At 40.3% G+C, this 25,868-nt stretch overlaps 1 protein-coding gene across 3 annotated transcripts; it reads left to right on the top strand.

Annotated features, from left to right (window-relative positions):
* Positions 1–26: 26 nt before the first annotated feature.
* On the top strand, positions 27–21,854 carry CHIC1 (cysteine rich hydrophobic domain 1). Of its 3 annotated transcripts, none has more exons than XM_065689234.1 (6): positions 49–295; positions 7,057–7,111; positions 13,780–13,935; positions 16,562–16,618; positions 16,849–16,908; positions 17,337–17,673. In XM_065689234.1, exons 1-6 carry the CDS (start codon positions 120–122, stop codon positions 17,340–17,342), a joined length of 510 nt encoding a protein of 169 aa, XP_065545306.1. In that variant the 5' UTR covers positions 49–119; the 3' UTR covers positions 17,343–17,673. The 3 variants fall into 3 exon arrangements, with proteins under 3 accessions (XP_065545307.1, XP_065545306.1, XP_065545305.1); XM_065689233.1 differs by lacking the exon at positions 17,337–17,673 and adding an exon at positions 17,681–21,854 and having other exon boundaries at positions 50–295; XM_065689235.1 differs by lacking the exons at positions 7,057–7,111; positions 17,337–17,673 and adding an exon at positions 17,681–21,854 and having other exon boundaries at positions 27–269.
* The last annotated feature ends 4,014 nt before the right edge of the window (positions 21,855–25,868 follow it).

Here is a 25,868-nt window from a genome sequence, read left to right as displayed (position 1 = left end):
TCGCGCTCCACTGCGCTTGCGCGCCCAGGCTCCCGCTGCCACCGCCGGCGCATGTGGCTCCGCCCCCAGCTCGCGGTGCGCAGGCGCGCGGCTCGGCCCGCGCCGGGGGAGGGCTTGAGATGAGCGTACTACTGCCCAACATGGCGGATTTTGACACTATCTATGAGCTGGAGGAGGAGGAAGAGGAGGAAGAAGAGCAGGAGGAGTCCGAGCCGGTGGTGCGGAGCCAGGAGTTGCCCCGGTCCCGCGACGCGCCGGATCCCGTAGCGGTACGGGGCGCCGGGCACATCACCGTGTAAGGAGCGGGGGCTGGCGGCGGGCACGGGGCAGCGTGACAGGCCGGTGTGCTGTGCTGTGGTCGGGGAGCCCCGAGCTGCCGGGGCCCGGCTGCCCGCGGGCGGTGCCGGGGGGGGGAGGACTGTGCCCCGTCCCTGTTTGCCCCGAGCCTCCCTTCCCCCGTGGCCAGGGGCTGCCCGCGGTGCCGTGACCTATAGCCCTGCTCCCTGCCCGCTCCCGTCGCCTGCCGTGTGAGGGGAGTTTGGCTTTCAACGTGTTAAAACGGGAAACGAACTGTTTTCCATAGTAGCCCGAGGCAACCCGAAGTCAGGAATGAACAACCGAAGTTTGGTTAGCTGGTGAGTGCAAGAGCAGCAGCTAATGAGCCTTGGCAGTGCTGGATGTGCTTCTCTTTCCACATAACCCGTTAGATAAAAACTAACGGCCACATGACGTGAGGATGAGCCGCTTGTGAGGCTGAGGATGAGCAGCCTATGAGGGTGAGCAGCCTGTGAGGAAATTTCCCTGTGATCCTCCGCTGCTTGAGCAGAGCCACGGAGCCTCTGCACTGCGCTGCAGCAGATGCACATGGCCGTGGGTAGTTCACCTGCTCCAAACTTGGCTGTGAGTTTGGTTTAGGTGAAGTGTTCTTGTCATCAGAGCACAACAGGAGGGAGAATGTTTGCTGCTTGGTTAAACAGCTGAAACAAAAGATGAGCAAACTGCGTGACCTTATGTGTAATGTTTACACGTAGGGATTCTCTTAGTATTCCTACCCTTGCAAGTAGAGGAATTAATGTATCAAAGCACCTCCATAACAAGTTGTTGGTTGTTAATGTTCATTTTCAGGCAGGGAGGGAGGTATTGAAGTTTTTGTATTGCAGGGATCCATCAAGCTTGTGTTGCTTTGGGTCTTTGGATTGCATAAACCATATTTCTCTCTGTAAATAGGTGCAGTGCGATCTAGCTGTCTGCAGCAAAAACTTTGGGTGGGGAAGGCTCTCATCCTAGAGAGCTAATGTTGGATTTGATACTGTGTCCATCATGTAAGTCCGAGCCAGGTTTGCCTTGAGCAGTTGGCAGTGGGTAGTTGCTCTGCTGCTCCGCAGTGTATTTGCTTGTGTTGATGGAATTTCCTTCTGCCTTGACCCCAAATAACACGTAGCCTGACTAAACGATGGGTCTAACATGAGCAGAATGATCAGGACCCCACATACCCTTTTTATTAGTTAACTGGTTTTAAGCATTAAAGTGGAAAAAATGTTACGTACTCATTTGCTTTGTCTGCTGTGATGCTTTTTGTGTATTAGTGATGTTCCTCAAAGATCCTTCTTGGCTCCAGCATCTTTTTGGGGATGGGAAGAAGCATCTCTAAGAATTCTGTCAATTAGTGATGTCTGCGTCAAAAGAAAACAGTACTTGTAAGTGGTGAGGAAACCAGGAGCTAGCATGCATGCCCTTGTAACTACCCAAACTGAACTCCCATCCACCTTGTTTTCCCATTCTTCCTCTCTTCCTTGCCTTCCTCCTGTAACAAGTATACCTGCCTCAATGGTAGAAAGCAGCTTCATGATATATTCTTAAATCTTTTTATATTAATGAAAACAGATAATGGATGTTAGTAGTAAAGTGCAAATAAACCCTGGACACCACAGTATGTAATCCTAACCTCACTGTTAAATGGGAAATATTTTGCTTCCTAAAGAGTTTGTGGTTTGTATCAGCTCTGAAATTCTGTCACTTCTTGATCACACAGATGCTGCTGCTTTTGAAATCAGTTGGCTTCAAAAGAAGCCTGCTCTAGTTACTGAAATAAATATATCATTGAGTAAAACTTGTGTTTTCTGAACCTGTCTGATAAAAATTTCTATCCTAATGAGTCAGACACTATTAAGAAAAAAGGAGGAAATAAATAAGGAAGAAGAAAAAGTTGCTTTTTAAAAGCCATTGTTTTCCTTGGATTTTTGTTTCAGATGCCTTCTGTTCCTCATCTGACACTGGCTTTCTTGAATACTTCTGGTGCATAGAGAAGGATAATTCTCTAATTCCAGGGTTATCTTCTGGTCCAGCTTGTCATGTACGGTCCTTTTGTAAAACTCGCGAGTTAGTAGGTTCAAACTATGTGTTAGCTTCTTTCATGAGAGTTTTTAGTCTTATGACCTCGTCAGTGAGCTCCTGGCCCTAACAGAGTTCTGCAGTATCCAACAGTACTAACTATAAGTTCCAAGAATCTTCCTAAGGGTTTTAGCAGAATCTTGCTTTGCCCACTGACTATTTAGCTAACCCTGTGCATGGTGAAGAGTGATCATGCAAAGTGTGCTTGTTTTATTTTACTCACAAAGAGAGGATGTGAAAGCAGTTAGTAAAATCTATGCTCATCTTGCTCAACACTGTGGAAAATCCTCACTGAAAAAGTTAACTAACAGTCATTATTTTCTGAAAGCTTTTGAATTTTAGCACAGAGAAATTGTTAGGACTTAGTAAATGCGTTTTATTTGCTTCTGAGATTCTGGTTTAAGGAGGTATAAACTCACTGTTTGCTCTTTCTTGCATAGTCAGTATGACTGGTTGGTGTATCCAAATATCTCAACATAAACAGTTGTAGTGAAGACCGAATCATATGCCCACCAAAGCAATGGCAATAACTTTCATTCAAAACCAGAGCAGTAAACAGACTCTAACTTGGTTATAAGGTTTTATTTAGCTAACGAATTTTTTCCATATCACTCAGTCCATTTGGATGGATAGTAGTGAGGCAGTGAAATAGCCATTAAGCATATTTTTGCTCTTAATATGGAGGTTGTGATTCCTGCTTATGTCTGCAAACCTCCTTGTTTTGGATACAAGTGAATTTTTGTTACTGTATTTTCCGTAGGAGTGCCCCCCAGGGATCCACAATCCAGGTGCTATGAAAGGATTGTCAGCAATGAGGGGAGGCGGGGGAAGAGCCAGGTGCTCTCAGTTGTGATAAGGTGGTATTTGATTATTGTCTTGATATCACTCCATCTTCCTCATATTTAAAATGCCATGTATTTAAAATAGCAAATTACCTCAGCCTTCTGCTAGTTACCAAAACCTTAGTTTTCCAAAGCGCCATCCATATGTAAGGATGCTCATCAGTTGTTCTACTGACTCTTCATAGGAAAAGGCCCTAGGCTGGGAAGAGAAGTGTGCAAGGAGATTGCAGCTCGGGGCTCTTGATGAGTGTCTTCTTTATTCTCAAATGTTGGACAAAGCTTAGATGATACCTCATAAAGAATTCTGTAGGATCTGAGCTCATCTGTTAAACATAACCTGAATGAGGTGCAGGAAAGGAGCTGTGCTGAGAGGAGGTTGGAGAGCCTATTGTATGAGAGGTGACTGAACAGGTTTAGCTTGTGTAGGCTAGTAAGAGTGATTACTATCTATAGATACAGTAGTGGGATAGATGAGAATGAAGTGCTACATAAGTCAAAAAAAAAAAAAGGTGGTAAAGCACCTGTATGTTCTAGATAGAAGGTGTTTTATAAAGTCTTCCCTTTTTAGATCTGGGGAGAGGAAACCTTATTTCCTTGGCTTTATAAAACTCTTCAGTTTACAGCGTGATACCTGTTGCAGGTGGGGTCTACAATGGTTCAGGGTGTTCATTTCAGTCTGATTTGAAGATGGATTGTTGATTATTACAACTCCTATGAGAAGTTGCATTCTCCCCATTTTACTAATGGGGGAAAATGAGATGATGGGACTTGCTGATGCCATACATTAAAACAGGGAAGGAGAGACAGAAAAACTAGAAAGTGAGGTCTTCCTGGTCATTCTGCTGCCTATTGGAACCAGTGCCTGGCTTTTGGAGATAATTGTCATCCCACAAGAAAACTGCAACTGAAGTATCATGAAGCTACTTATCTCTTAATCAAGACTTTAGGACTTTAACTTTTTTACATTAAATATTCTAATACTTTAGCACTTGTACAGAGTTTTGCAAAGCTGGAGAACTACAGAATGTTCTGCTTTAACATCTCTAAAAAGAACTAAATAAATCTTTTTATTTGGTTCTTGAATTGCCCTCTGTGCTCTAAGAGAAATTAAATGCTCCTGACCTAGGTGGTAATCACAAGGAGAGTCTGTAAAACTTCTAGAGACACTGTAATAAAATTGTGCTAAAGCCATCAGCGATGCTGACAGCATGTAGTATTATAATGTAGCATGGTCCTGGTTTTGGTATAGTCAAAACTTTTTGTGTTCTTTTAGCCATTTGGAGGGCAGTGTAAAAGAGGCATTTCTGTAACTGAGGTCCCTTGGATGTGTTATAACCAACTAGGATGTCTTGACAGTTGATAAAAGTTTTGGATTTTAAATGTGTTTCATGACATTAACAGCCTTCAAATTTAATGTGATAAAATATATTGTGGTCTTGTATTCTTAATAGATCTAAATCAGAAAGCAGTGATTTCAGTTCTTCTTTACGGGAATTGGTGATGCAATGGGAATTTCAAGGAGTGTATGTGACCAGCGAGATAAAAGACACAACCTGTGGCTTTGGAAGTTTTTGAACTACGAATTGTTGATGGTCAGAAGAGCGTTCTGGGGAAATGCCTGTACACATTTGCCTTTCTGTTTCTCTTTTTTCCTTTTGCTGTTTCCTGGGCATCTGCTACTGGACACTCTAAGAGTCTGTTCTGGGCTAGGTGGACCTTTGGAATGACTTAAGTGGAATTAGTCTGTTATATGAGTAGAGTAAGTAATTCTGCAGTATTACCTGAATGTTCTAGTAGTTCATTTATTATGTTGTCTAATTGCTACAACTTTGTGATCATTGCTATTAGACAGAAAGTCCATATTCCTCAGAACAAGCTTCTGTATATGCTTCACATCATCAGTCTTCTCTGGATTTTTGAAAGACTGAAAAGGCTACCTCATTGGTCTTGAAGCTTTCTTGAAAAGAAATATATATATAGTGTAACAAAACTTGGAAGATTTCAGCTTAAAAAGGAAAACTACAAAAAGTAGAGGCTGATTTGCCAGGTTACATTCGCAGAGAATGTAACCTCTGCAAAGTGTGCTTGTATCAGTAAACTTGGTGTTTGCCTAAAACCTGGCTGGTTTTACTGATGTTTTTTGTAGAACCGATGTAACATGCTGGCTCTGCAGTGCACTTGAACACACAGCTGCCTACACTGTGCTGATGTTCCAGTCACTCATTCACTTCTAGAAACTTCTCCATGAAAGTGTGTTGAATGAAACAAATGCAAATAGGTGGCAGTTGGTTACAGTGCTTAGAGTAACTTAAAAGATAAAGGTTGAGAAACACTTCAGTTAAGATCTACTCTTGGGGTATGTTTTTAATGTTTTATATGACTGGTGCTCCAAGGCTCTTCTTTAATTAGCCATTGAAGAACTTGACTGCACTTCACCAGTATTGATAACCAACATTCCAATTTGCTCACTGGATTTCAGAAGACAGCACAAGTTAATATGTTCCTTTCTGAGGTTTATTTTACATTTTTGTGTAATTCCAAAGAAGTTTATTGCCAAATGTGGATATCTGACTTACTATGCTGTTTGTATGTATTGTATAGTGATAGGGGACTGATGACATGTCAGCAACACCAGTATTATGTGCAGGTGAGCAGGAAGGAGTATGTAGGTGTCAGTTTGCTCAAAGCAAATACTCTGTCTCCAGAAGGTTTGCTTCTACAGTAAATATTACAAACCCACCTGTATTTGTGCTCCCCTTTTGGTCTGGGATCCTTTGGGGACTTTTTTTGAACAGATACAGTCAGGAGAGGGTTCAGCAGAGCTGGCAGTGAACTTGATGTACGATATATTTAACTTTACAAACTTGAAGCTCTCTGTTCAGATGTTAAGGTTGTAGCTGAGGCGCCAGCTGCTGCTGTTGTATTGAACAGCTGAATTGCAAAGGTTAAAGATTGCAGTTAGCAGAGGGGATGAGAGATCAGTTTGTGTCCTGCAGCAGCTGGCAGGTTTAGTAGCAGTTAACTTTCTTGGTTAACTTCCTGCCTACTTACATTCTTTAAAGAAAATAAAGCCAGTCACCTGCACTGTTGGTGTCCTGCTGATCCACGACATTAGCTTTGGAAACTGCTGTTGATTCAGTAGTTTGGGAGCTAGTGGTGACACAGGTTTACAAGCAAGTGTAGCTCCCTGCAGGTTGCACTGTTTGTAATGAAGCTCTTGCTCGTAACTATGAACACTTCAATGGAAAATAGTCACAGTGATACCCAAGACTTAATTTTCTTGAAGCTCATAGTTGTTTTAAGACTGTTCTCTGTGTAGGCTGTTACATGTTTTGCATGAGATGGTTTAACTCAGCCCAAGGTGATTTTTTACAACTATATGTTTATTAATGTCCAAGTTGGGGACATATGGGTTCCTTATAACTGGCTTTATCTGCTGCATGTGAATAAATTGCATGAGTATGAAAAATAGCAGGAAAAGGATTACTGAACCCTGTAAAACTGGAATTTAATAGATGGACGGGTGTTTTCTTAAAGACTGGAACTTGCTGCTATCCAATTGTAAAATATTTTTTTCACTTCCGGTGACCTGAAGCTATTGAAGTAAGGCAATGAGCTGCATTACTCTGTCTTGTAAATGACCTTATGAATGATACGCAAGACATTATACAAACTTAGATTGAAAGCTCATGAAATAATGTAAATTTAAGGGCAAAAGAAATTAATAGATTCTTTTAAAGTACAAAATCTATGACTTTCTTAAAATAAGGGAAACAAAGTAAGTTAGGTGGAATATATTTTGTTTGTCTCTTTTGTTTTCAAGGTTTGGCTTGAGCAACAAGTTTGATACAGAATTTCCTTCTGTTCTGACAGGGAAGGTAAGTGTGAGATTAAACTGTTCTTTTCAATGGGAAGATCCAGTACATTCAGTGGTTTGTGTGTTGCAGATACACGCTCCTGACTGTGCAGTGCAGCACAGGCCAGCACAGCTCTGAAGACTGAATGAACTGCCCTGTGTGAACCCGCTCATTGATGCCCAGTGCCCACAGTGTGCTTTGAAACAAGGAAAATGATTTGCAGGGATTGCTGTCATTGTTATTCTAAACACAGCAAAGCTCAACACAATATCATGCTGGGTTTATGCAGGCAATCAACATGCAAACAAGGCTCATCTCACCTTGCTTTATGGATATCTGGAGTTTGTGCTGCTTCCTCTGTGAATTAAATTATTCCATATACCAGACTAGCTTCTTAACATGTCTGTCAAGCCTTGAGTTTGGACAGACCTCTGGAAGAGAATCCTTATCGAAGCTTTAAGGAACAAAACATAGTGTTAAATCTACAAACAATGTAGGGGGTTTGGTACCTTTTCAGAAATACAATAACATAGTTCTGAAAAGGGGTGGTGACAAGTCTCTTGCTCTCCCTGGAGTCCTGTCATAAATGCAAGTTTAATAAGTATTAATTTGTAGCTATTTATGAAGTCTTTTAACCAAGTTCTTGATCATGGTATTTACATTAGTTTCATAATTGTGTTTGGGGTTTTTTAGACTTAAATTTTCAATTCTTTTTCTCTAGGATTTTTCTTTCTTCTCTTTCACTCCAGTGCTTTTTTTTTTTTTTGCTGTTTTCTATCTTGTATATCTTTTCCAGGATTTGTGAGGAACAAGTTCATTTGGCTCTTTGATTTCTCTATCACACCATAGAGCTACTGCCTCCGCTGCCTCTTGCAGGAGCTGTTGAGTCATGGTAACAGTACACTAAAATACAGCTGGATGGTGTCTCCTGGTTCTTCCAAATCCATCTGGGGTTCTTTGCCTTCCTTTCACCCCAGAGTATCGTGAATAAAATCCTTGGGTTCAATTTGTCAAGCTTTTTTGATATCAGGACACTTGAAAAGCAGATGCTGTTTGGAGATTTTGGTTGGTAAGAGAACTCTGGCCTTGCTTCATAATCTCACTGAGCTCAAAAGGAAAAATCTTGCTGATTCCATAGCATCTAATGTGAGGGCTGGTGATAACACCTATTGCATTTTCTTCCCTTGCATGTCAGAGTTTCATTCTTCCCTTCAAAGCTCTTTCTGATCATTGAAAACCCATAGAAGACGTTTTGGAAATAGCAATTTTTATGCTTTTAGTCAAGTTGTAGTTCATTATAAATAAGCCTGGCTGGAAATGTTAGAACTTAATCTGATTATATCATTTCATCTCTTTCTGTCTGTCTGAAATATGTTGATGTGTACTAAAAACCCCAAACAAACCCAACCCCCCAGACCTACACTTTTTAATAGGAACATCAATGCCTGACACATTTTCCACTTCATTGTCCTCCTCTTGTTAAATAGACAGTGAACAAAAGTTTAATTTATAGCTCAGTTGACTGCTTGGACTTCATTTGGCAGAGAGAGGAAAGAGGAAGTTCTTGGCATTTACCCTTCTTGTTCTATAGATGTAATCACTGGCAACGTGAATCACATGAGCAGGGATTTTCTGCGTATAGGTACTCTGCTTCTGTTGAGACTCTTGATATCCCCTTTTTCTTATGTTGGATTTGAGCAGCTTTCTAAGGAGAGCTTGGAAATAAATTAGTTCCCTTTCGTCAGGGGAAAAGGCCAATCAAATGAGGCAGTAAACACATTTTTCTTGCTGCCTCCTACATGCTGCCGTGAATGACATTAAAAACCACAGTTGCAGGTTTTCTGGCTTTTAATACTTTCCTGAATTGCAAGAAATAATCTGCTGCTTCCTCTGGTTGTGGCAGTGAATCACCTCCACCCTACTGGAAATGAAAACTCACTCAGTGTTTCTAGTTAGGAGGTTTTCTTCCAATACCCTCAATACCAAGCACTGTAGTCAGTTGAAACACCACTTTAACATCTTCTACTGTTCTTAAAATACAAATTTTAGCTTTTGAATAGCGTAGTGGCCGTTTCTATTAACAATTTGTGATGAAAACGTTTACTATGAGCTCACATAAGTACTCAGTCTAAAGCAATGCCATACTTTATTCAGTGGCTGGGTAACGTTTAATGGCTTTGTTGTCTGCTGTGAATGGACATTAGTAATATCACCCACCTGCTAATGGAGTGTAAAAGATGAAGCCATTAGGTGGGGTTGATAGAGTTCTCTATGCTATGCTTTTTCTTTTTAATAAATACAGATGAAGATCTGGGGTTTTAAACACTGAGTGGAAACCTATCCAATGCACAATAAAAATCCTAAATAGGTAAAACTGTCTGGCTACACTTTTATCCCAAAAGCACCAACTTTCTGGATTTATGCCACTATGTAGCTATAGGAATTTACTTAAGCTTCCTGACCCTTGGTTTGCCCACCTACATAACGATGACAGTAAACCTGCTGGTTTTCTTCTTTTAAATCTGAAATCTTTCCATCTTCTCCCATCTCCTTCCCCTTCCTCCTCCTCTCCCAGATTTTACAGAGCCTGGATAGTTACTGTAAATCAGCCTCAAGTCCAGATGCACATAATTACATCTTACATGTTTAACTGAGTCATGTTTGTGTTTTTTTGGGGGGAGGGGTGAATTTGTATATTTGGGGATAACATAGACAATAAAACAAAGGGCAATATCAGGTAGGTCAAATGTTGGGCCTTGCTAATTCAGCTAGATTGACTTAATATTTATCTTGCAGGATGAGGACAAGCTTCAGCTGGTTGATGAATGCTGAGCTTGGCTTTCAAATAGAGCATTCTTTCCAACTGAATAATGAAAGATTTGCCTGCACTTAATGCAGAGGCAATATTGAACTTTTAATAATGTGATTGAACTTAGGCCTAAATTTAAATTGTGTGTGCTACAGTTTTATAGGATCATTAATTCTTTTAGAGCAAGCATTTAAATGCTTTCAGCAAATACTCTTCGTGATACATGACACAATAGCACACACTGCTCCAGGTGACAAGAAAATGCTGGAGGTGGTGAACCTTAAGGAAGAAAGTGGAGTTTCCTGCCCTGCTCTTCAAACACTGAGGGTCCCACACAGTGATTACTGTGCAGTGCAGAGAAACACTGGCCATAAAATGTGCTCTTGGTATTGTGATCCCTTTGCCGCATGTGATTGATAGGGTTTGTGATCACCATGATTGCAGGAGAGGGCTCAGGCCTGCTGGGCTTTGCTTGCTCTCTTCCTGTGTTTGTAGATTCTCTCGCATCCTGTTGTAAAATATTATGACACCCTCTCCTTTCCTTTTATGTTTTTGGGTTGGCTTTTTTTTTTCCCCTTTCCCTTAAAGACCTGAAAGGAGCTAATGTCTCTTTACAAGGTGTACTGCACAGCCAGGAGCTATGTACTTATCTCATTCTTTTCAAGACCCCCACAGAAACTCTCCAAGAGACTTTCCAAAATGACTCAAAAGTAGACTTTGAGGGAGCTTTCTTTGTGCATGAGGTGCTGTTAATTCTCTGTTTGAAATACATTAGTCACTCATTACCTTCTCAGTATCTGTACCCACAAGAATGGCAAGGTTAAGAATCATGCCAGAAAACCACTGGAATTCTTTGGTGACTGTTTCAGTTTGATCCCATTTTATTATTAAATTAGAACAGTTATTTTTTTTACAGATAGTTTGTTTGTCACTTGTAACAATACCTAATTGTTACTGAGCTATAAACTGAGAGCAACAAAACCATGTTTTGCTTCTATTCATCACAGAATGAGGCTTAACTTGATCACTAGTTCCTTTAGTTTCAAATGAAGAGGTGTTATTGAGGTATTTGTTGTGATTTTATTACCTAAAGGGAGAAACACATCCAATAGCTTGAGTTAGCCAAAACATCTTGAGAAATTTCATCTTATGTTGCAGCTAAGAGATTCACCTTTATATGATAGTATTTGGTGCATTAGAATCATAGAATAGTTTGAGTTGGAAAGGACCTTAAGATCATCCAGCTCCAACCCCCTGCCATGGGCAAGGGCACCACACACTAAACCATGTCACCCAAGACTCATCCAGCCTGGCTTCAAACACTGCCTGGGTTGGAGCATTCACAGCTCCTCTGTGCAGCTTGTGCCAGCGCCTCACCACCCTCACAGTGAAGAACTTGCGTGTATCTAACCTAAACTTTGCGTTTCAGTTTGAATTTTGCATTAGTAGGTAGAGGCAGTGATTTCATATTACTTGAATTAAGGCAAGCATCATCCCAAAGGTTCTGAAATAGTTTTTCTCTATTTCTAGTTTTCTCTGTTTCTGGTTTCTAGTGTAGCCATTTCCAGTGCTGTGCTCTATAAGGAGGAGAGCACTTAAGCATTGTTCTTGTAAAGCAGCATCAAACTGTTAACCTGATGTGACCAGCGACTCCCTTAAAAGTAGCACAGAAACAGGGAGTCTCATCATCCCAGAGCTTTATTAGCCCTGTGTGATCTCTTTTCATGTTGGATGTTATCACTGATGAGAGTTCTTCGTGTGAAACTCTAGATTCTGCAATCCATTGTCTTTGGTAGGTTTGCTCAGCTGTATTTTGGGGCTGGGGTGCATTTGTTGTCAAGGTGCAGTGAACTTTGTGTCTAATAGAAAAGGAAACATTCCCTTTTCTTAGTGGGATTCACTGCAAAAATACTAATGAGGTCAAGAAAAAACTACTTATTTTATCTTCAACATAAACAGATAGAATGATACATGTGCAAATTCTGAAAGACTTGTTCCTGACATTTAGATATGTACAAATGGCATTTCTTTGACATGTAAACTGCTTGGAGAGCTGCGGATGCCCATTTGTTCATGTGTGTAATCTCAATGTGCACTTGTACTGTGCCCAACTAACCCACTTGTATGTTACTACAAACCACTCTCCCACACTGGAAATGGTTCTTGCTTACGTGCATCTGGTATTTGTTACACCCTAAATAGAGGACCTGGCATTGAAAAGAGATCTGTAAAACTCTTTCAGATACCTGAAGTACAGGCTAGTTTTCCACATTACAATGTGATTTTGTTTTCACTCTGTTCACTGTAAAAGGCCCAGTACATGGGAGCTCTGTTTCTTTTTGCCATTTTCTTTCTTGCTTGCTTTTTTAAACTAAGATGTCAGTTGTAAAATACATTTAAATGTTGATATCCCAGTCATCCTAAAGAAAATCTTCACTTGCTCCATTTGTATATGATAAAAGATTTATAAGACAGTCTCATTAATACTGGGGGGGAGCCTGGATAGTGGCAAAAGAAATTCTTTTTGTGCTTATTCCTGCTATAAAATAATCACAATGTTAAATTCTGATGTTATATAGCTAACCATAGGCCTGGCTTATGTACAGATGCAGGTGACCTCTGACTCTATGTGCATGGTGAACTGAATGGCCAGGAAACAGATGTTGTATTTATTTACTTCCTTTCCTGCAGTGTTTTAATGAATTTAGCTTGTGAATAGGTAGCAGTAGCAGGATCAGGTCCTCTCCATTTCCTGTCACATAGTTTTGCTCCTTTGGTGAAAGGAGTCTTTGTCATTGAATTAATGCTTTTTGTGGTCATTGTTGCCCTTGTTTGCAGAATCAAATGCACAGGATTGGGCTTGCTTGGTTGGAGGGATTATGTAGTAGTTGCACAGCTTTGTATAGACACTAATTCCAGAGGTCTGTTCTTCAACATGGCAAGTAGTTAGGGAAGAATCTTTATTTCTTGGAGTTGTGTCTGACTGGTGAAGTATATTGAAGCTGGATCTGATTATTCTGCTTTTGTGCATTCAAACAGTGGATTGTGTTATAACTAAGAGTGCTGTGGAGCCAATACCACAAATCCATATTGGACTTGTCAGAAGTTATTTAGATTCTGTGGAGAGATGAGGGATCTGGGGTATGTAAATAGGTGAGTGCTCTCACTCCTTTGTAAGTAACATGCTGCTGTGAGAAAAGAGCTTATTTCTGATAGAAAATGCAGGTTTCTGCTGTGACCCTGCAGTGGCAATACATAGAAAATATTTTGAGTAAGATCTGCTGAATATTCCTTAATTTAAATAAGCTGTTTTTAACAGCTAGGCTTCACTCATAACCCTGCACAAGATGCATTTCTTTGCCTTGACTATAACCCAGAATATGTTTTTCTAGGCTTCCCTATTTTAGGAAGCAGCCACAAGTGAAATTGTGGCCTTGTGTCAGTATACACCGCTTTAGGAACTCACTTACGGACAGAGGTCCACCCTCATTCAGGCACAGTGTAGCTTCCGTTGGTGTGAAATTAATTCAAACAATATTATCCTTTTTTCTATCTGATGTGTTTTTACTGCAAAGCTGTGTCCCGCTTCTGGTTTTGTTTGGGGCCACTGTTATCAGGCCAATTGATTTATGAGTGGTGCAGTAAGTCAGGATGAGACTGTTCATCTAAGCAATGTTTTAATTCAGATTTTTGCAAAGCATGCACCATAAATGAAGTTGTTTTAAGAAAAGTGACTTTTTTCTGCTCACTGGTGACCAGGGTTTTAGAGGATGGGGTCATATTGTATAATGGCATTATGTTTTATTTACCCTGTAGAGGCAGTTATTGAGCAAACACAAGTGTAATGGCTTCCCACTGAGGTTCAGCATTTCTGTTGCAGGTTGCCCCAGAAGAATTCAAGACCAGCATCAGTCGCGTGAATGCCTGTTTAAGAAAGAATCTCCCCATCAATGTAAAATGGCTGCTTTGTGGCTGTCTGTGCTGCTGCTGCACGCTGGGCTGTAGCCTGTGGCCTGTAGTTTGTCTTAACAAAAGAGTAAGTGTTTATTCTTCTTACTCTATTTATTTTGCAGTTGCTGATAACATTAAATAACACTTAATATTGTCATCTCCATTGCAAACCCTTTGTCTTACATTCAAAAGGTGATTTTGTTTTCCGTTCCTTAGAAAATAGAAAAACTGTGTTTGTTAATGAAGTAAATGATGCCAAGTTACCCATTAATAATTTTAGGAATAGCTAATCCCATCTCAGTGTGAAGAACAGGGTAGAGTATATGATACCCTCATTTCCCAGGATATCTAAAGGTGTAAGAATTGCATTAAATGAGTGCAGAACGGGGCACAGGGCCTCACAGACCAAAAGTGCAACACACACACACAGAGCCACAGCCCAGAATAAATACAGTTTTTAAATTAAAAATCACCTTTTTCACATGTAGTAGATATCAGAACATTTCAGAGCTATGCTTTATTTAACGTATTTTACTCTGCTGTTTCTATGAAGAACAAATACAAATTCATTTTCTATTTGGCATGTTTAAATCCTTCCCTTTTCATTTCTGTATTTATCTTTTTTTCCCCAACAGAAACTCTTGTGATCAGGTCCAAAGGAATAATTCTGAAAGTGTTTAAGCACTGCAAAGTAAATGTGATCTCAATAATCTCTCTGGTTTACGTCTAGAATTGATTTATCACAGCAGTAAAGGTTTAAGAGATACATAATGGGTATAGTGTAATGCTGTTCTTCGCAGCTACATAGTTTGTAAGTCTTGTAGCCATAAAATCTTATTATCCACAAATGTAAATAGTATGTAGGTGCACTGGGTAAATAAACTCTCACACTTGTCAATTCAATTGTGGGAAAAGATCCTAAGTAAAAATCTCTTAAAAAGTATTCTGGCTTTATCTTTAATAAAACAAAGCAAAACTGAGGACTAGGCATTGCTTTTCAGAGAAAACAAAGTATTTTGTCAAGCTTTCCATCGTGCTCAAGCAATTAACAGTTGCATTGACTGGCATTGAGATTTGGCTAAGAAAAACAATAGAAATTAAATACACAAAGGGCAGAATATGATAACTTGTGCAACTGCTACTTGCTGAAGCCTGTAGCACTAAAAGGTTACAAGACTTTAGCTCATTTTAGCTGCCTTTATAAACGTTCTTATTGCAGAGTAAGATGCTTGAGATACAGATGGAATATTTGCAGTTTTAAAGCCATATTTAATATTCTTGTGCTACTGAAAATATAAATAAATGCCCATGTGATGTTGTAGTGTTAATTCTCAAGGCTGCAAATAATATGTACCAAGTAGGAGTAGGGAAGATCATGTTACTTCTGTGGGTATGTGTGTGTGTTTATAGAGTGATTTGATCACTGTCACAAGAACAAGATGGTTCTTAATCTTCTGTTGTGGTGAGTTGGACCCAACAAGCAACTAAACACCCACCAGCCCCTCGATTACTCACCCTCATCTCCCAAAGCAGGACTGGGGAGAGAATCAGGGAAGCAAAAGTAAGAAAAACTCATGTATGGAGATGAAGACAGTTTAGTAAGTGAAGGAGAAAACCCAAATGATGCAAAGGCAAATCACTTGACACCTGTCTCTGGGCAGTGGACTACTTTGGATAGAACAGCCCATATTGTTAGCATGACATTACATGGCATAGAATATCCCTTTGGTCAGTGCTGTGCAGCAATAGCTAAAACTGATGTAGTATCAACACTGGTTTAGTCCTAAATCTAAACCACAGCACCATAAAGCTGCTGTGAAGAAAATGAACTCCAGCCCAGCCAGTCTTTATACACTTACCTCGCAATGAAAGGCGTGACTGAGATCCAAAGGCTGCAATAGGAAACTAAGAGTTGACACAGGAAACAACAGGTACTTTTTAATGCCGAGGATAGCTTTGGCACTGGAAAAACTTACAAAAAAGTGGTGGGTTCTCCACTGCCAAGTCTTTGTGTCTCTCTTTAAATAGAGATGCTGTAGCTCACCTACTATTATTAGCTTTAGCAAAGAGATAGGTGAATGGAATTTTGTGGTATACAGTGCAGGAATCAGAGTACATCATCACAGTAGTCTTTCTTTTTTCTTATTTACCTTAAAAATGACTGAAACTCCAAAAATCATCTCCTTTCCCACAGCTGTGGGAAAGAGCAGAACATGCACTTTAGTATCCAGGAGCTGAAGACACAGACAGTATTTGTTGTGAGATGGAGGTCCGTGGTGGTGAGATTTGTTCAGGATTCAGATAACAATTACATAAGCAAAATTTGGGAATCGTGTGTATAAACTGTGTTGTCAGTAGACTGTAGTAGGTACAGAATTTGGCCAAGAGGATGTGGAAGATTCTATTCTATTGCCTTGGCTATGGTAGGCAGGAATACCAATTCAGAAGGATCTCTTACGGAGTAAATTAATTCTGGGAAAGCTGAGTCTTAACACAAAAACTGGGTGTTCTTTTTTCCCTGAAGATGTGATGTTGAGAATTGGGGAGTTGATGTGGTTGGACTTCAATTTATAGTTTCTCTTTTGCTTGGTTCTACTTTTATGAAACTAACTTACTTTAATCTTAAAACAGCAATGCAATAGGAAGATTCTGCTGGATGAAGCTGGCTTCTGAACTATCTATAATACAGTTTTTACTTATTTTTTTTTTAGACTAGAAGATCAATTCAGAAGTTATTAGAATGGGAAAATAACAGACTATATCATAAGGTAAGAAAAGTCTGAGTGCTTGGGGCTTCGTATAGAAGAACAGTAAATTTCATAATTGGCACGTTGTAGGAATTTTACAGTCTTGTTGTAATTCCTTACTTTCTACTGATCTTAAACCTGTGTCTGAAGTGTTCCAGATCCTCACACTTTGGTATTGATAGTGCATATTACATTACTCATCAAACCAGAGCTATGCTAATGCATTAATCCTTTGATATTTATTTTCTTAGCTGGGTTTGCACTGGAAGCTGAGTAAAAGGAAATGTGAAACCAGCAACATGATGGAATATGTAAGTGTTACTTCTGCTCTTTGCTTGGTGTTCAGCATAACTGATTTGAAAAGGAAAATCCTTAACTTACTACAATGTCACCTTATCTGAAATAGTAACTCAGAAAAGCTTGCAGTTGTGTTTGATGTACACCCATGATGGCCACTTTTAACAGGAGTCATGGCAGATCTCGAGACTTAGAACTTGTCACCACTAAACATGTCTTCTCATAACAACTGTGTGTTTGCACTGCAGTACACTTGGGTTTGGGCTGTAATTTGTGATGAGGGAGATCAGCTGGGACTGTGTGCATTGGTGTGACTCCACTCCATGGTTCTTTAATGCTTACCCACATTTTCCCCTGGTATACAAAATTATTATATAAATTATTTGTGCAGAGATGTTACATCTCTATGGTTTTTGTCTGGATTTTTCCCTTTTTTTGCCAGCTCTGAATCCCATAAAGCTTTAACCAAGACAGTCCATATAGGAAAGCAGCACTTGAAGTATTCTGGTGGTCCTACTTCTGCCCCATTCACTTTCATGTATAGCCATGAAGACTGTAAGCTTGAAGAACAGAGATAGTCACCCCAAAAAGTCAGGCGTCCAGAAGCCCTGTATATCAAACAGACTGAAATCTCTGCTTTGTTCCTCTGGGCAACATCCCCTCCTTACAGAGCATCTCAGATAGGTTTAGTCTCACATACTAGCTGATGTTGCATGGAAATTGTGCTGAAGGTTTGAACTTTTTGGTTACTGTGTTCTGTTTTTGTCTTTTTCCCTTCTTCAACAGGTAATATTAATAGAGTTCTTACCAAAATATCCCATATTTCGACCTGACTGAGGAACATCATTTGGTCTTTCATGTTACCTGTCATTTTCTACCCTTAGTGCCTTGTAGATGATTTTGGAAAGAAGATGAACTTTGCTGTGACTTAACGTTCTTCAGTAGAGTATCTTCCTTGCTATGTTACTTTCTTTTGTTAAGAAGAGAAAAATTTGCACATTTTTTTTATGTTAAATGAGGCTTCTATGTTGCACTCTGAATTTTTAACATTGCCAATAACTGATAGAGTTGCCACTAGGGATCTAACCTCAGTGCTGCTTAAACTTGTTCTGAGCATGCTGCCTTATAATTTCTGTATTTGCTGTCCTCAAACATGCATCCTAATGCAGTGTCATACTCTTCTTTCATTCTGAATGTTGCAATCCTAGAAACCCTTAGTAGCAATGTCCAGGTAAGCATCCAGTAGTAATGATTTTAGTATAACCTGCTTGCATAGGACTCGCAATCAACAGCACTGGTTTTGTCCTGCACTTTGCAAAATCATCATCTACATTAGGGGGTTAATTCTTTTACCCACTATGGATTTGTAAATAGTTACTCTTTGCGTAATGTAAAGTGTGGTATGCCGAGGTTTACAGAATGTAATATAGCTCCTATTCTATTGCCAACAGTCCAATGTGGTTTTACTCATTACCCTTGCTCGTATCCCTGTGATTGTATAGACCCACTCACATGCTTTTTTTTTTTATGGTAAAGCCATAAGGAGTTTGTACATACTATCAGATGTGTAGGGCTCAGTTGCACTTTGTTTAGTAAATGGATGAAAAATGCCTAGCATTTCTGTCTTTTATTTCATATTTTAAAGGATTTCAGGTGGTGTTTGTAGCACCTGAAACAGGAAGCTTGAATATTGTTCACCTTTTGAAGAACTGCATTTGTGGGGTAGATGTGGCTGCTAACTATCCTAAAGCCCCTTTAATTTAGGAATATATGGATGTCAAGTTTTGTTTTGTTTGTAAGTGAGGAAAAAAAAAAGTTTCATAATTGGAGACCTTCATTACTAAGGGGAGACATTTGGAACAGCCAAATCAAAGCTGAAGTAACACTTTCGGTGTTTTCTTAGCCCTGATAGTACTTCAGCACTTGAGTGACATGGCTTCCTTTCCAGTGGAAATAGATTTTATCTAAATGAGTAGTTGCCCATCAAATATACTGATGGAAGGAAGTGGATCAGTTGGGAGGGTTCATGCATATGTTTTGGTATTCAGGCACAGTTTGAAGAGCCACAAGTGCCTTGTGGAATTCATAAGTATTTTTGGATTCTCCCCTGTTTGCCTGATCTCAGGCAGGGAAGTAATTGTAGAAAAGCTTCCTGTGATGGTTGGCCTAAGCAAGACCACTTGTTAATAGTAAGGAAATGAAAATCGATGCAAGTTCCCTCCCTTTCCTAAATTGAAATAAGAAATCAGACAAAACCCAGCAGATGACCGAGTATCTGCCCATTGTGATGAGTATCTTTACAATTGTCCAGGCATTTCTTTGCAGCAGCTTGACTCCTCACCACATCGTCCCAAATTGCTTTTTAGTTTCAGGGTTACTTGGGATTTCCTCTGAATGTATTTGCAGCTTTTCCGGTATGCAATACTGTATTAAATTACAGTATTTGTAAGATCAGTGCATTCTAATGACTGTCATAGGGCAGACTTCTTGTACACACTGTTTACAAGAGGCCAGTTTTATGCAAATTGTTACTTCACGTCAAATCCTGTGCTGTTCTTATGTGCAGCTGAGGAGTGTCAGGCTCCAGCGCTTGCAGTAGCTTCCAGTCACAGACTGATGGTTCAGATTCTGCAATTTGTACATTTGCTGCAGTGGTTTCATTTGACTGGCAGGTTGGTGACAGCTGTGCAATTGCATTTGTAACATAATGAATGAAAAGCTGTTGTTTGAATTTACCACTGCACCTCACAACTCAGATGCCTATCTCAGAACCAAGCAGCGTTCTCTCCAATTTATTTTTTTTTAGGTTGAGTTGTTAACTGGAAGCTTAATGTCAGGGAAATGCCAAGTAAACCAAAACTGAAACAGCACACCCAGTTCTGTGTATTCCCCTTACAAAAGTTTCTGAAGTAAGTGACGGGAGCTTAGCTTCATTAGCTGAACAATGGAAGTTTCTTACTATTATGCCAGAACTTTGTTATTTGCCTTTTGTGTGTAAGAAACTCAAGAATTCTCAGCAGGTTCTTTATGTGGCTCTATTTCAAAATGTTCTTTTCCAACTGAGAGACCAGGCAAGCAGAATGAGAGCTCTAGTAATTGCCAGTGGTGAATGCTGAGTGGTCTTCAGTCTTGCTGCTAACAGAATCTCCTTCAGTCGGTGCTGACTTCACCATATTCGGAACTCCTCAGCCTGATTTGTCTTGTTTCTGTGAAGTGTTGTGCCAAGCTGAAGGAATACCCTGAGCTACAGGAGCCCCTGGCCCCTCTGGGCTCTGCCCTGGCTACCCAATGCTGTGATATGACCAGAGACCCAAGGCAGGACAAGGTGGTGGCTCAGCTTTCCCACCTGCATCCCTTTGTCCCTGTCCCATGGGCCTGGCCATGTACTGCTCTGCCCACAGCAGGTTGTCTGTCCTTGGGTCTCTCCAGGGCACCACAAGGTGCTTAAGCACAGAATGTTAGTTTTTAAAGTTTACATTTCAAGTATGTAAATTCTGTATGTTGTACTTTGTTCTTAATTGTTAACTGCATAGTCTTCAAACAATGAAAGGGTCTCTTCTTTGTGTTTTAATAGACATGTAAATATGTGGCCATAAAGCAGCTGGTAAAGAATATGAGAGCTGAAACTGCCATTTACAGTAAGCTCCCTGTTTTAGTAAGTAGATAAATTTGCATTAAAATGCAAATCCAGCACACAGTATTATATTTGCATCTGAAAGACACACTTTCCATAGCTCATTTAAAAAGGAAGGCAGCTGTAAGTACTGCTGTGAACTCTGCACTTCTGCTCTGCCTACAGGTTCCTTTTTGCCTGGGCTATCCTCAGCTTTGAAAAATCAGCAGGTAATTCTATCTGACAAGACAGAAAAGCTCATTGTTGACCATAAGAAGTCAGCATGAATTGGTAAATGCCTTTATGAAGGACGCTTTTTCATTGGGGAAAGAATCTGTGGCAATGTAAGATATCAGTATTAGCAAAGTGTAATGGAAATGGTAAAGAAAGTGCCTTGACTGGTTCTAGCAAAAGAGAATGCAATGTGCAGGGAGTAAGGAGAAAAGGGAACTAGTGTAACTATCAGTAGTGTGAGTTTGCAATGGATTTTTAAAAGCAGTCACTGTCTACCAAATCAATGTTCAGTTTTTCACATCAACATTCTGACACTAACTTTCTTTTCTGGATTTTATCTAGGAAATATTTGGGTTTGTATCTAGTAAGTTTTGTATCTAAGGAGTACTGAAGTATTAAAGAACACTGGCAGAGCATCAAAGCTCCTACCTGCTGATTGCCCACCTGCATCTGTGAACTTGTTTTACCATAGGAGGGAAAAAAACTGTTCCAGGACGTGCAGAGACAAGTCTAGGAAGTGGGTTCAGTTAATAGATGGGTGGCTTTAAAACAGAGAACACTTTTACTGATGTGGTCTAGATAAAGTTTCTATGCTTTCCTTGATAGGTACAAAACTCCACATGCAAACTCATAAGTATGTTTATGATTGTCCCACTATGACAGTTCACTACATTTACTTGTTAAAATGCTACCATTGGAGCAATAAAAATGTCAAGCTATTACAATTAAATGTAAATTACTTATCATTTTAGTAAGTAATGTGATTCTTCTGCCTTTTTTTTTTTCTGCTTTTGGTGTTCTTATGATCTTGAAACATGACTTGTACTGCTTCAGAAAAGTGGTTTTGTTTAAGCTGTATGAAACGTTGTTCACTACATTTTAATCTTGTTTACAAGTAAACAGCCACTTTTGTAATAGGACCTCACACTTGGACCACATCTTGAGAGTTTTCTTATTTTCTTTTCTTCCCTTTTTTAAAATGAAAATAAAACTCTGAGCTCGCTTTCTACGACTCACTGCACTGGCTTGTGCCATTACAAGAAGCTGGAAGTCAGATGTGCTTAATCACTTTGAGATGTTTTTCTTTAATTAAATTTCAAGATAAAAACCTTTGAGCAGTGTGATGTGTTTATGGAAAAAAAATGATCTTCTGCGTCTCTCCTTGTAGCTACGACTGGAATGGCAATAGGATTGGGTTCTCTTTCAGTGAGACACATCCCGAACAGGACCAGTTCAAGTGCTCGTGTTGGGACTTTAAGGAATTGGCTAGTTTAAAGAACAACACTTGGAAAGCTGAGGAAGGCATTCCATAAGGGAAACTGCAAAGTGATCATCATATCTAACCTTGCAGATCATTTGGCTGGGTTACAGACCTGGTGTTGCAAGGCTTTCTCCTAGGAATCTTCTCTCTGATAAGCAGAGGGTTTTCTCCTACCCTGTTGTACCTCAAAGGCAGACTAACCTGAGTGTGGCTCATGTATGAGTGAAATAAATCATTTTATAGGCTTTTATAGGGGATTGCGAAGGTAGGACAATGTGGCCTTTTGTGTGTGTTAACAGGCTGGCTTTGTGGCTGTGACAGCAGGTCTTAAAATGAAAGCCTTTAGCTCATCCCTGGGGAAAACATAACTGCATTCCTGAAATGGGCACGTGCTATGCTTTTGTTGAGAGTTGGTGTGCTCAGTTGCTTTGGACAAACACAGGAGCATCTGGGTGGACTGTGCTGTTAAAGCATTTAACTGTTATTGAGCATTGTTAGAAACATTCAGAGAATGTTACTGTGGTGTTGAGCCAAACATAGGGAACATTGGGCTGAGTCATGAAGTTAATGCTCTGTCAGGGTTTATGAGCTGTAATTGTCTAGACTACTAGCAAAAGACCATTATAAGAATATTTGGGATTTGGCTCTGGCTTATATTATTGGAAAGCACTTTGAGAACTGTTTGGTAGTGAAGCTAACTGTCTGTGCCGGTGTATTTATAAGGCTTTGTCTGTCATGTCACTATTGATCTACAGCTTAAAGAGTTGAAGTTTTCCAGCTGGTAAGTTCCAGTTTAATTTAGTTCATCTTTGAGACATAAACCCTTTAGACTTCATTTGTTAGACAAAATGAAATGTTAGTCACCTCTCAAAAGCAAAGTTCTCTATTTCTGATCATTCTACATAAATTTGCTTGCATTTATTCCAGTTTGAATGAATTTTCCTTGAATAGGATTGACCAGAAACAATTGGATATTCCAGATGATGGCTCATGGCAAAGGCACCAGGTATTTCCATGTAGATAGTTCCTGCTTTTTGATGAAAATAGTATGATCCATTAAATTTAAAGGATCACATCTGTCTCCTCAATGGCTGTATTGCATTTCTGATTCATAGTCTGTTTGTGATAAGCTGGGGACTTTTCAGTCATTTCTAGTTTGTATGAGCTCCCAACACTCATATCCGATCCCATCAGTCCAGACTGATTGTTTGACTTTGACCTCTAGAATGTCTCAGTACTTACATCATAGTGGCCCTCCCTGTCCTCGAACTCCTTGTACATGTGTTCTCATTCGTCCTGTAAAATAAACCTTTGTCACTGACTGATTCAGTTTGCAGAGTTTACAAAAATGTTTTTACTAAATGATCAGTTCCAAGATTGACGCCTGAATTCTGCTTCTACTTTTCAAAAAGCCCTTCTACTTAGTCCCTTACCTGATACAATTGTTTCTATTTCTCCATCCAACTGAACTAGTAATTTCCTCATTGTAGTTAATCTGGTGGATGGAACCCATTTGGACTCTGGGTCTGGGGTAAACAACTGAATTTTCTGTAATCACTGGATCTGTTTAGAGAATTATACTTTTAATACAGTTAATACATTTAATTTCACATTCTTTATATATGTGATCTGTATGATCTGTAGTAGCCTTCTTTCTGAACAGTAAGTTAGAATTTCTGCAGGAGAGAGAAGTGTGTATCTGAGTTCACTGATAACAGATGAGATTTCTGCTAGACAAAAGGACTATCCTTTTAAGAACACTCTGGATCACATGGGATATCTTAACTTTATAATAAAATTGGGAGGAGGAGTTGCAGTAGCTCTCAGACTAAAAAGAATTTTAAATTAAAAGGCATATATTAAAAAGTAATGACTGATCTTTGGTGCAAATGATGTGAGTAACTGAAAATTACTTATTCTCCAGACAATATCTACAGGGATATCCTTGGATGCTGATGACAATGAAGTGTCTGAATAGGGCAACAAAAGTAAAAAAGGAGTTTTCCTTTTGGCAGGATTGTAGACAATGCACTAACATGCCTACTGGTTGCGACGGGTGCTTGATGTGAGATGCTTTGAAGCTGTACTTGAAGAATACGTACTTTGAAGCTGGACTCGCAGAATATGGTCTATTAGGATTTTCTGTAAAAAGAGCCCTAAAGTTGGGTGTATAAAATGGCTCAGAGTGCCCAGATAATAATGGGAATGGCTGGGAGAACCACAGGGATATGGTACAGCTCAGTAGCACAGGGCAGCTCATGAACTGAATTCCACACTAGTTTCCTACATACCTGTATTAGGTATGTATGTATTAATTATATTACAACACATTTAATCCTTTATCAAAGACTAATTTATGGTCACCTTAAAATGACATTCCGTTAGAGAAATCTATGGCCATAGAGGGACGGTGCACAGTTTAATCTGAGATGAAGTCCAAAGTTGTAAACTGAAAACTAAGAAGCTAATTGTCCTAACTGCTGTTTTGACCTAAGTGCAATTGAATTCCTTTCAAAACTAATTTAATTCCTATTGGGTTTCACTTTTTTCCTAGATAATTCTCAAGTGTTTGTAAGGTTCAAGTGCTGGTTTGAGACCATGTAGCACAAAACCCTAACTGTTGTAAAACCTGTTTGCTACTGCTGAGGCTCTTCATATGAGTGCAGTTTTCCACCTCTGTGTAAATTAATCTAAAATCATCAGTAGTGTATAACCAGGGGATCTCAGCTGTCCAATTCCTATTCCAGTTGCTTTGGTGAGCATTTGTTCAGTGCTTCTTTCCCCCGGGAGCAGGAAGCACTGAGGAGGAATGGATCACAGCCACACTTGGACTGCAGAGAGGAGAGATGTTTCTGAGGTAACTTTTGATACAGTATTTTTTGAGTGCATTGAAAAGGTAACTTGCTTTATGGTTCTTTGTAATTTTTAGTAGCATAGGGTAGTGCTGAAAATCACATTGCTCCAAGTTTCCATTTACTACTGATGGCATTAATCGCTTTGAGAGGGTAGTAGTCACTGGTACAGCTGCTCTAAAGCAGAAGCTACCAGATGGCTTTGAGTTGCAGAGTTAAGGTGCTACATCTTCAGAGTGTAAAGTGTGAAATTCACTTTGGAGCTGGAAGGACAGAAACGGGATGTGTAAATCTCCCCCCCCCCCCCCCAAAAAAAGAAGTACTGAACTCTGGTAGTGTCACCAGCTCTTCTGTGAATACTGTTGTATTGACAGAGCAGCTGTTAGGACTTGTGAAATGTATTTGCCTACAGGCACTTCCTAAAACCTCTTTGGGAATTGTGCTGGATTCCTTGTGCCCTTCGGGGAGCTCCTACCAGGGTATGTCCAGGAGCCACCATGGCTCTTTGTGCTCCTCTGCGTTGGGCTGATTTCAGTAGTGGAAGAGTCTCAGTGGTACCAGATTCGTTGTGAAAAGTCTAAATGTGACATGCACGCTGCCCGATGGTGCTGTTTGAAGCGCAGCGGCTTGGCTCTGCAGGAAGCAGGCTCTTGCTCGAGCTTGAGCTGTGCGTCGAGCCCTGTACGGGCTGTGGCTGCAGATCTTGTCGATTTATGAGGTAAGGCTGAAAGATTGACCCGTCTGGCGGTGGTAACGGCGAATTCCGCTCCGCCGTGCCGTGCCGCGCCGCTGGCTGGGCTCTCGGGACAAGGCTCAGTTTGGTCGGGAGATGGAAACCTGCCCCTTCAGCCGGGCAGCGCCTGGGGCGGCCATGGGCAAGCGACCGTGTTCCCTCTCTTCTCCTCTCCGCCCCGCCTCGCCCAGCGCAGCCGGCGGTCCCCATGGCGGGTTCTGCTGAGGGGAGCCCTGCTCCCGCGCGCCCCAGCACCCTTCGGCGCATGCGCCTTGAGCCCG

The sequence above is a fragment of the Lathamus discolor genome, chromosome 9, assembly GCF_037157495.1.
Source record: "Lathamus discolor isolate bLatDis1 chromosome 9, bLatDis1.hap1, whole genome shotgun sequence".
Classification (NCBI taxonomy): domain Eukaryota; kingdom Metazoa; phylum Chordata; class Aves; order Psittaciformes; family Psittacidae; genus Lathamus; species Lathamus discolor.
Note: the sequence above shows the minus strand (reverse complement) of the source record. Positions and strands in the feature narration are given on the sequence as shown.